The sequence below is a fragment of the Cyphomyrmex costatus genome, unplaced genomic scaffold (assembly GCF_001594065.2).
Source record: "Cyphomyrmex costatus isolate MS0001 unplaced genomic scaffold, Ccosl1.0 scaffold120, whole genome shotgun sequence".
NCBI classification, from domain to species: domain Eukaryota; kingdom Metazoa; phylum Arthropoda; class Insecta; order Hymenoptera; family Formicidae; genus Cyphomyrmex; species Cyphomyrmex costatus.
In genome coordinates, this window is record NW_017275174.1 from 2,676,750 (window position 1) to 2,689,182 (window position 12,433).

At 34.7% G+C, this 12,433-nt stretch overlaps 1 protein-coding gene across 1 annotated transcript in view; it reads left to right on the plus strand.

Moving 5' to 3' along the window:
* Fas3 (fasciclin 3) overlaps nt 1-11,248 on the plus strand; it is a 338,909-nt gene extending 327,661 nt beyond the window's left edge. Inside the window, exons 4-8 of the mRNA XM_018546908.1 lie at nt 201-389; nt 719-903; nt 3,653-3,794; nt 5,897-6,010; nt 10,825-11,248. Coding sequence (XP_018402410.1) covers nt 201-389; nt 719-903; nt 3,653-3,794; nt 5,897-6,010; nt 10,825-11,051 — 857 coding nt within the window. The 3' untranslated portion in view covers nt 11,052-11,248. The remainder of the gene's footprint in view (nt 1-200; nt 390-718; nt 904-3,652; nt 3,795-5,896; nt 6,011-10,824) is intronic.
* The last annotated feature ends 1,185 nt before the right edge of the window (nt 11,249-12,433 follow it).

Sequence of the window (12,433 nt, forward strand, 5' to 3'; positions counted from 1 at the left end):
CTCTTATAATAAAGATTTACATAAATAAAAATAAGAAAATGACTAAAAAATGTAATTTAGATAATATATTATACATATAACCTAACTAAAAAAAACTAATTATATAATCTCTCAAATAATACAATAGATAGAAATAACACAATAGATATACGCAATATAAATAATAGAAAAATGAAATTATTCCTGTTTTGAACATTTAGACGACGAGATGATAGACAACGAAAGAAACGTTGTCGAAACTAGAGTGAACACCGATTTACCAGTCGTAGCAATGAAAAACGCTACGCGCAATTTAGATTGGACCGATAACGGCAAAATAATAAGATGTATAGCCTATCACATCGCTCTCGACAGACCCATAGAACAAACTAAGCCTCTCGAAGTATATTGTAAGTTATCATCTTTATAATATAAACCTAATATTTATTTATTGACGTTTGCTTTACTATTTTCTTAAATTCTATTTTGTTTCATCTGTATTTTTATTCTGCTTCACCTTTTAGAATTTGTAATTTTCTTTAATGTTAATTTTTAGCTACTAGTAAAATTTATATGTTTATTTGATAATGGAATACCAATTTACTTAAATTAATTTTTACGTTAATGAATTTGAATTAAAAAATGTTTAATATTTTTTGACATAAAAATTATTATATTGTAGATACTATCTTTAATCTTTAAATGTACAATTAAATTTAAGAGCTATGTCTTTTTTTAGATCCACCCCAAGCACAACCGACTTTTGAACGTTTCGGATATATAATTGGCAGACAAGGAATCATCAACGTCACCGTTTATGCGCATCCTAGGCCGCGATTCACATGGCGAGTGAACAACGAAAGAATTGAAGAAGGTCATCCCGACGAAAGTAATCGATTGGAAACTTCAACCGCCGTCGATTTAGTAAGTTTTCTTCTCTAAATTTAAATGAGTCAATTACCCGTTAAATATTTATAATTACACAGATTGGCTGATAAAATTTCACAATCTAGAAATAAAGATGTATTTTTTTTTAGTTTTTAATATTAAATATCTCTCTTTGATTTGATCTATAAAATTTTAATACAAGAAAAAGACATTTATTCGTGATTTTATTTTAGAAACATCAAGAAAAGCACTTACTATTTTAAGTTGTTTTTAAATAATTAAGCTTGGATTAATTCTTCGTTAAAAAGAAACAATCTTGAAATCCTCTGTCAAAAAAATATCGTTGTAATTTCCATATTTCATTGATCATCCTAACATATTAAAACGATCGTCGCCGCGATGTAATTTTACAGTGCATTTGGTGACTCGATTTGGCGAAACGTTGAGCAGAACGCGTCGTTGTCACCAGTCGGTGATTTGTTTAAGAGACTCGAGTCATTCTCTTTAGTGACAAATAAAACGTAGGTAGAAGAAACGCACAAGCCCAAGAAATAATTGACGATGAAAGGGAAGAGCAACCGGATTGGCGGAGGCAAATGAAACAGAAATCCAATATTGCGCTGCGACTTCGGCGGCGAGCCTCGATTTACCGATTCGCCCGATGCATTCTCCATGCAGCTGTGTGACAGCGCGCGCGGAGTGCAGCGCTGTAATGAAATTCCATTGAATTCAGACACGGCGAATCGATCGAGCATCCACGCGATCGCACGGAAGGTCTCGAGCCTCGGAGGCGTTTGTTCCTCACCCATTGTTTTGTTAGCAAGAGGCGGTTTGTTCATCCCGTAGTTACGGTTTAAATGGATTTGCCGATCTTGCAACTTGCACTTTTTAATTAGTTCGGGATGAACGGAAGTGGAACATCCGTCGCTTCTGAATGCACCGGCTGTATTCTTGTTCCTCTGAATCTATTTATTAAATCAGTTTGAGAGAAAAAAAAGGAATAGAAATCGAAAAAAAATTTAAACTTCAACATTCAATGTTGCTGAAATTCAGTTTCAAACGTTCTTTGAATGCTATTTAGAATTAGATTTGTTCTTAAGGGAAGAAATCTATGTTACAAAGAATGCAAATAGTTGAAATGCATTTCAACTTTCTTTTTCTCCTCTCGTTATTTTATTTTATTTTTTTTTCTTCAATCTAATACTTATGTAAAATCGGGAATTTTATCGCCAAGCGCCAGCTGCTCGGTACATCGCGACGGAAGGTCGCAGAAAGCTGGCAAACTTCCGAACAAATAAGCGAGCGCACGAACTCGAGTGCGCGAGAAGGAGGGTCGAAGCGTTAATCGAGCGGCACGCGCGCTGCAAACCGGCCGAGTGCATTCAATGACGCAGGCTATTCCCCGGTCGAGGGTGAGAGATCTCAATGGCGTCCGATGATTTCGTCGAGAACTCGCGATTTGGGTTCAAACTTTCGGAGCGAATGGCACACTTGTGCGAGCGTAACGTTCTAGACAACGGCAGCGTGTGCCAGAACCAATAAAAGCCACCGCCACCGTCGGCAACCGGCGCTGTTCTGCAACCCGGCTTCGGCTCGTGTATGAATGGCTTTCAAATAGGCTTTGCGCAGCCCTCACAAGTCTGCAAGCAACTTGCAGCGGATTACTGACCAAGCGCTGCGACGTACCGCGCCATCGACGAATACGAATCAGCTTCCACTCTGAAAACGTAATTACTAACAGTGAGCCGGACGATGAGAGGAGGGAGAGCTCGGAAAGGCTCGGCATACCGCTTTCGTTCCTATAGTAGTGCTCGAGAACAACGCTCGATGAAATATCGAGATCCACCAAATGGATTTTTTCTCGATTAGAAAACTGTAGAAATAAAGCAAAAAATTTAATAAAGATTGATAGAATTTTAAAAAATGAAATATTTTCATTGTTGTAAAAAGTGGCAGAGATGAAAAATGCAATAGAAATTAAATTCATTTAATTTGAGAAAAATAAAGCTAATACCGAATATTTATTCGATTACAAAGTTGTAAGACTAAACTTTTTTTTTTAATTATAGTAGATAATTCTCTCAGACTGTCAATATATAGAACGTCTTCGATTCACCAACTAATGAAAACCTTTTAGTGCAGAGTCTTCTTGTATTTAATAGGATGCAACTAACTTTAATTTGTTTTTTTTTAAATATTGTAGATACTATATCCAGGTAGCAAGACTGATGACAAAATACCGATAAATAACAGCTTGCTATTACCTGAATAATTATTTGATAAACATACAAAACATATATGATAACCAAACTTTTTTATTGCCTCATATGTATGTATATACAATACACACACACACACACACACACATATATATATATATATATCACAGTCAAAGTGTTAATTTTAATGAACATATACTATACATTGACGACAGAAAATTACAGTAAGTGTATACATTTACTGAGTTAACACTTTTTGTGTATACAAAGAATTTATAGATCCTTTTTTTCTTTGTTTCTCTCTTCCTGTAACGAGTGCTATAATTATCAATTTATCTCTTTTTAATATATGGATTACAAAGATTGTGCAAAAACTCGTAGATTAATGGTGAAAGCTTCCGAATAATTTATAGTGGACGTACCTTCGTGTGCGCGCAAGGCGACACTTTAAAGGGCTTAATTAAAGGGTGTAATTAATGAGCGATGGCGCGTGCAAAATTAAGAGCGCAACGGAACGGGATCTGATTGATGTAGATGTGTCCGTAACACGAAGCAACATTTTACAGGGGAAAGGAGCATGGAGCGTAATTCTGACGATCGACAGTGTTCAGAAATCCGATACGGAAAAGGAGTACATGTTGATGGCGACCAACAATGAGGGATCGAATGAATATCGTATCGTTTTGTCGACATCCCCAGAACCAGCGGGTAAGTTATTCGACAAATCCGATTTACGTGAGTTCTTTTCCATTGAAAGCGTCACACCGTGCACCTAGAAATGCGAATCTTGTATATATCGAAAATAATCGGCGCACCACAAAAATATCATGATAACTGGCAGTACAAAAATGGATAACATTTCTAATAATTTAATTAATCGATCAATTGAAAAGAATAATTTTGATTTTTATAACATATTTTAAATTATTTGGCGACCAGACAGATTTCAAATATGAAGATTTTTCTATAGAGATATCTTCATATTTGAAACACAATCTCTCTATAGAAAATGTATGAAAAATTTTTATTCGTCTTACCATAATAACTTATGAGATTGATTCCGATAATTATATTAAAAATTAAATTTTTTAAGAATTCTAACTCTGTTACTTATTTATATTTTTAAAATAGAATCCGTCAAGAATCTCTTAAATGATCTTACATTAAACTCACTTGACATGATTACAATATGAGATATTTTTGAAATATGTGCCTCACTCAAATTGAATTATTATTTTTTCGAATCTTAATATATGATAGTAAGTGGATGATAGGTAACACTCGAACAATTAATAAACCACGCTTTATTCATATATATATTTTTTTTAATTGCCTGAATCAACCGGTATTCACACTTGGCTGTCCACTGATCACCCACTACTATATCACGATCATAATCATGCCATCGCGATCTCGCACGTAAAATTGCGGCTATCGATCGTCGTAATCGCCATGAGATGATCGCCCACTGACCATCACACATACACATGCGCCTTTGAAAATATGTTCCGTTTATGTTTATGTGCGTGTCTAACCATATCGATCCTTCACCGCATGCTCACGCAGGACCGCTCAGTAACCTCTATGGTAAGCTCTCCGAACACATGCACGCACTAGGTAATGTCATTTTTTCAAATTACTATACGTAAGTAGTCTGTGTAGTCATGTAAACGCGCACGGCGTTCCGTGCACAGCGGTTTGACCAGGTGAAAATCGTGGATGATCACATCGGGAAATTAATAACCGCTATTTGACTAAGGGTGTAATACACGTCGATCACGAGAGATACACGTTGACATTGATCGAGCGACGAGTAATTTACCAATTTCAACGCACGACCGCAAGTCTTGATTTCGTCAACGTAGATCGAATCGAATCGGATCGCACGAAACGCTGTGTAGTGAAATATGAGTATATGTCGCACTACAATATTACGTTTAATACTTACTTCAATACAAAATTATACAAAATATTTTACAACTTGATTTTAATAACAGATTATTTATCGAATTTAGAGTAGTATTTTTCTTAGCAAAAGTATCAAAAGTGATTAACATTTTTATAAGTTTTTTTCTAATTTAATATTTATAAAAATTTCATTAAAAAATGCAATTTTGTTGAAATTATTTAAAAATTATTGATTTTGGATAAAATATTGATGTGTGTGCGTAAGACATATTATAGAGTAAATTAAAATTGCGGAGAGATTTTATACAATATAATGATATAATTATTACTAAATGTTTAATAAACATATGCGTAAAATATCATCTCTCAATTGTATGGTATACATATATTATATACCTATATACATATATTAGTACCTTGGAAACGAAAATATTGAAGAAAAATATTGAAGAAACTTTGAGTAGATTTAAAAAATATAAAAAATTTTATTTATATTAAATTGTAAAAAAAACAGTTTGTGGTAATTATAGATGAATATAAACTTCATTATTTATTCTTTTAATTCAATTGCCATTGAAAACAATGTCAAAATTAGAGATAAAATTAAAAATTCTTTTTAAATATTAAGAAAGACTCTATAAATAATTTATAACATACTTGCACTTTACTACTTACGTATAGTTTATCATAGACATTCCATTATTGCAAATAAAAATAAATTATTAGTTGTTACGCTTAAAAATTTCAATCTTAAATTTTTCATGTGTTACATTCTTTTCCTTTTGTATCTATTACTTTGTCAGATTCTACCATTGTTTTCCAAGGCATTGATATAACATCAAATGTCGCATAAATACAAAGAACTACGATAACAAGAGACACGTTTTTTCTGCGATTTACAGGCGTTGATTTGGACGCTGGATCCATCATTGGTATCGTCGTGGGCGTTCTGGTGCTTGTACTCATTATTTTCCTTGTAATCTTTGCACGTGCGACTGGCCGCTGGTGTTTTGCAGGTGAGTCAATTTAGAAATGTAGATACTCGGTAAAGAAAAACCCTATTTAGATTACATATTATACGTATTATATATGTATATATATATATATGTCAGTCTTATCATTTTTCTTTCGTACTCCCTAACGATTTGGTTGCACGAGAACGGTCAGGGAACGCAAACACTGTAGAGTCGGAAATACAGTAAAATTTGAGTAAGAGACGTCGTTTGCGCAGGACGAGAAACTTTTCGAATAAACGCGAGTTCATTAAAATTATCGGGATTGTATACAGCAAATTATACGAAAAATGAGAGTCGGGAAAAAGATGAATTACAGAACTGAAAAAAAGTAAACTTTTTGATAGCAAAATATACAGTTTACTTTATTTATATTTCTTTTACATCTTTGCTATTCTCTGCTACCTCTTTGACTAAATTTATAAAATTTTTATAATTATTAAAAATAGCTCCAAAATTGGAAATCAATAGAACGTTAGATGAAAAAAAACTCATCGCACTGAATATTACGAAAACAATGATTTTGTTGAAATATTTAAAAACTTAGCTAAATACGTACAAATCAGAAAATAATTTTATTGGATCATTAAAATAGTTATGTAAAAGATTTAAGCATGATGGGCAATGTTATTAAAAGTTTTAACATTCTAACAACCTCTTGACGTTCTACAATATAATTGCTTTGATAGTTCAACAAAAGTATTTTTAGATCTGTATCTAATTGTTTAGATATACTTCAGCGCAAAATGGTTCTTTCTGTATCAGTATATCAAGATTTATTATAGTATAGGGAGAAGAGAGGAGGAGATGTTAAATAAGTAGAGAATAAGTCATGGAAGATCATTGTTGCAATTTACCATTTGCATTTTTTTAATGATATTTGTAGCTCTAATATTAATTTAATTCTTATTTAAACAAATTGAGAGAGATTGCTATGACATTTTTTTGACATGTAGTAAATGTACAGTAAAAGCTTGTTTTTATTTCTTTCGCGAACATATTTATACATAATTCGAGAAAAATTTCTGAAGCTTTATGTACAATATTCGTTAGTAGATTCGTTAGTATAAAATAAATGATGAAAGTAAAATCCTTGATATTTAAAAATATCCAGAGAAAATATTATATATGGATATGAAAATAATATGAAATAATATGAAAACGAAATAATTGCTCGACTTAAAAGTTGAAATGCGATGAAACAACTTATGTATTACTCGTCACTTTCTTGTTGTGATTGTTGTTGTCGCTGTTGTTGTTACTTTATTACCACATAGTTCATTACTATTGTTTCCGTTAACGTTGCGCTACGATCGCGTGGATCGCAATGTCTGCAGTATGCGATTAGCCTAAACGCGAGGTAATTATCACAGCGGTAGCACAGTATGCGCGTGCAGTAGAAACGTATATACTGGATTTAATTAGTACGCTCCAAAGCAACTGTAATGCTGTTATACTTTAATATATATGTTATATAATATAAGTACGTATATACATATAATATAATACAATACATATCTATACAATAAGAGTATATTTTTATATCTGAACGTATACAAATGTCTTATGTGTTGTGCCGCTACGCCGATATAGGACAGCATGCGAGTCGGGCCAAGTAAAGAATACGGAGATACGTCAACGATTACCTTGCGATTCCGTACTCTAGGCATGACACTGTCCAGGGGTAAGTCACCTCAGGCAGGCCGAGAGAGGCAACCTTCTTTCCCCTGACAACCTACCCCGCCCCCTATTTCTCTAAAACAATGCTCGTTCTCGTTCATCATCGACCCGTCCGCTCGCTCGTCACTTCTTTTTCTTCGCGATCATTTTTATCAGCCTCACGACACCCTCTCTCGTTCTCTCCGCGCCTCCATCACCTTCAGCGCCGGCTTATCGACGACCGCGGCCCCATCTACTCGTTTAAGTGGTAGACCCTCCCCCTTCAAATTTAATACACTTTTCGCTTCTGCTCTCCTCGCGCTTCTCATCTCGCAAGACCTCCCTGACGTGTTCTCAAATTTTTATGCCGCACTATCATTTTTATTTGTGGCACGTGTCGATACCGAACCGTTTTATCGATTTATAGCTTGCGTTTTATATCGCCGATAAATATCGTTTCCTCCGATTAATCGATCGTGCTTCCGCCGCATTCTCGCTTTCGTTAGCCAAGTTCGAGGCTGTAACGCGCACGATTTTTGCCCGTTTCTTCTCTCCTCCGCGTTGTTTTATGGCTACTTTTGGCATGGAATCGCAAACTATCTTGCCTGTATTATGAAGAGGAGACTTAGAAAGACCTGCGCAAAATATGATACCCAGTAAGCCAGGGAAAAAAGGAATATTTTTCATGAAGCACGAAAGACATTTTCATAATGGAGAAAGATTGAAGCCACTTTAGTGCGCTTGGTAGTTTTAAGAATTCACTTTCTTTAACGAGAAATGTTCTATATTTTCTCTCACAATATTGCGTGGCCTAATTTACGGTCTGTAATCGAAATGTATCGCGCGTATCGAGGATTCCGGTAGAAACCACGAAGACCGCAGAGTTTAACGGCGAAACTTTTATGGCCGACACTATTTCAGGCAATTAAAATCGCCCGAATGTTAAAAAAAAATCGTTCTCCCGATATTTGAAAACCTCACGTTTAATTATTCCATAGGAATGTTTTTAAATATTCTGATAAAGCCCTGGTCTGCAGAGTAAATTTGACATTCAAATTCATATATTTTCACGAACTGACAGTCGCTCCATTTTCCGTTGCGTATTGCTAAACGAAGCGGTAAACACAAAGCACAGAATCAATTGAAACGCGCACGATCAAAGTTAGGATAATTTGCGATCATACAATTTATTTAATCTGATTTTTGTACCAATTATCTAATTATATCCGGAGAATTATGCGTATTGTCGTTTTTTTTATATAATTAGTATAGTACTGACTTTCTATATATTGTTTTTATTTTAGTTACTTGATTTAATCTTTTTCAATGTGAAGAAAATATTTATTAATTCTTATTTTATTTTTGAAGTAATTGAAGTATATACATATAAAATAAACACTTACTTATATATTTTTATATATATTTTTAAGTTATATTTCCAATTTTTTTTAGTACAGTAATTAAAGTACAATAATTATATAAATTATTTAGGATTTAATATTTAAATATTGTTTTATTTTTTTGTACAGTACACTCCAACGATCTTTGGCTATGACTTCCGTCATCGATATCAAATCAATAGCTATTACTCCTTACCCGAATCGCATTTGATACACGGTCACGTCATCGAATTTCATCTGCATGTCAATAGTATCTGCTCTGTAGTTATTCAACGATAATTTAAACATACTTATTGCAACGTGTTCATGATTATCTTGTACATATATACGTCTCTCATGCGAGCCTTATAGCCTGTTTACGTAATTTAATTTGTTAGCATGTCATTTGTAATATCATCACGGTATCGTCACTTATAATCGTTCTTCGCTTACATTGCAAAAGTACTGTATTATGAAATTGGTAATAATGATAATATATACATATTATTATTTATCTCTGCACATATGGATACCGCTGCAAAATCTGTAGCAAGAATTACGATACAAAGCTGCGATACCGTTAAAAACTCGAGTGGTGCGAACATGCTGTAAGCTATTGAACGAGAACACATAGCGTTCCTTTTCTTTTCTTTCTCGCAACAAGCAACGATAAGCAATCGGCAAAGGCAAGTGTGGTGAAATTGTTCCCGTGCAGAAACGACCGGTCCGTCCGATACCAATTACTTTCCGCGTGCTTTCTGATATTGCTCGTCGCCGTTTTAACGTCTTTTTAGTTACAATTGGAACTGCGATCTTTCTTTCTTTCACCTCTTCAGATTCTGAACGTATAAGCATGTTTGTCACCTTAAAAACCCTTTCACTGTTTATCTACATCTTCCCCGTGCGCAGATTGCGTGTGTATCCTTTGCTATATTTGCCAATTAACGTCGAGAGATGCGACGACGTGTTTTCTTAATTACTCGGATTTATCTTGCTTGGATCGAGATTTATGTTAGTGCAATTGACCATGCCTGTGAATGTTACAATACATTTTTTTTAACAATCGTTAATTCGTACTTTTTATATATATGTTACGCACGAGCGATGCAAATTGAATGTCTCATCTCAGTAGAAATAGATAATGTAATTAGATACAGTAATGCCTTTTTATCTCGGGCATCATGACATTTACACTATACACACTCGATACACTTCGAAAATACGTATTATGAGTAAGGCAGCACGATGTAATGTGCCTCGAACAATTTGCACCAGGAGTTGTTACATTAATTACATAATGAATATTAGAGACTTCCGTGTTAAACGTGCATTAAATACTTAACTCCATAGAAAAGTACAAAAAAAAACACGTGATACTTTTTAATAATCGAGTTTTTTATTTTTCTCGTTTAGATAGAATAATGAATCAAAAGATCAACTTATAAAATTTCGATTCGCACGAATTGAACATTAAAGATTAATGTTTCGAGCTTTTTATCTTGCATTCTCGCGAGTAGCATTACTGACCGAGATATTTTATGGTTCGCAAGAACAAAATATTCGCTTAGTTGCGAGGTGTACAAAAAGACGTCGCGCGACAGATAGACACCCGAACAATATTGATTCGTTGACAAGATAAACGGCGCTCGATAGTCGACGCGAACGGTGATATCGCATTCGCAAAGCATTCACAAAGAAAAACGGTGAAAGAGGGAGAAAAAGATAAAATACCCACACACGCACATTTGCCTTGACCGATCGTGGCGTTGCTTGTTGCAGCGAGGCGTCGCGGCGACGAGGAGACTGCGGGTGACGTCGGCGCCGGAAGCGAGGCGCACATCACACCCGGCGATGAGGACGAGGATCAGGAGGACCCGCATATCATCGACGAGAAGGTACCGCAGGGTGGCCAAGAGAATCCAATACACACGAGCACCGAATACGTGAACGGCCGTACGGACGTCAAAGACACCAAGAAGGATGAGAAGACAGACACGCCCGTCTAAGAGAGAGATTTAAAAAAGAAAAAAAAACAAGAGAAGGGACGCATTCATCTCGCCTCGTTTCCTCCCTCTCTCTCTCTCTCTCTTTTTACCTTTCCTTCGTACGCAGGAAAACCGAGCTGTCGCACTTTACCGCGCCAGACTTTAGCAGTAACGATCCAAGTTTCCCCCGGTGATTTCCGTTTTTGCGTGCAAAACGTGCGGACACTTTCGTTAACCATTTGCAATCGGAAGTTGACTCGCCATAGAGTGGTACGCTACTTATTTCTCATTCCCATTCTCACAGGACGAGTAAGGTAGAATAATTTTAACCCTCTCGTTCTTTTCGCGGTAGCCAGAAGAGCCACCGTATTAAGAGATTACATGTAAGAATATACAATAAACTAGAGAGTTATATATATATATATATATAAAATTTCCGTAACACGACTTTGTCACGACTTTGTCGTATAATTGACTTGTTTGAATGTGATTCTCTGAAATGCCTAGGGTAATTATATAACACGATGGACTAGAAAGACTTAAGAGATTATATAAGAGAAGAAAAGAGAACAAGAGATTATATTATATAAAATTAAAAGAAATATATATATATATAAGACGTGTAATCTATTGTATCACTGTATCAATAATAATCAATACATATAAAAGTGGTTTTAACGTGTAAAGATAATTTGAGGATGAGGGGGTTAAAATATTGCCTATCTTGACAATGCTAAAAGTAGTTAATATTTAATGTATTTATTTTAACAGTGATGAAAGAAACAAAATTTAAAGTTACAGGAAACCTTTTTTATAACATAAAAATGACAAATTTTAATCATTATGTTTTATACGATAAATATTTTCTTCTTAAAAGTTTCACTACATTTAATTTTGTTTTCAATGAGAGAAAAAAGGTTATTTGTCCATTCTTATCATTCTGATGATAAATTTTCTGTTATCTATGAATGCCTTTCATCCTGTGAACGTCTTTGCAATGTATAAAATAATCATTTTTTTATACAGTTATATCATACTTTACCAAAAAAACGACCATGAAAGTATCTGGCGAAATAGCTCTCGTAAACCTGTGCGCCCTTCGAATCGATCGACAGCATTGATCGAAACTTTTTACTGGGAAACGAATTATGATTTAATCATGCGTCGCCTTCTCATTTCTTCTGATGGCAGCCGGTTAGACCTTTAAGTACGACCGTAAGTGTTCGCGTCGAGGAAGCTTGGTTCTCGATCCGTCGATATATTCGGCTATGACGTTCCGAATCTCCCCTCAATCGCTAGTATAATAAGAACAAAACTGCTCGGCAAATTCGTTTTCATTTTTTTTTATTTCATGCGTGTATGAGAGTATTAACAGGATCTCAAAGTGATGTGTACACGCATAA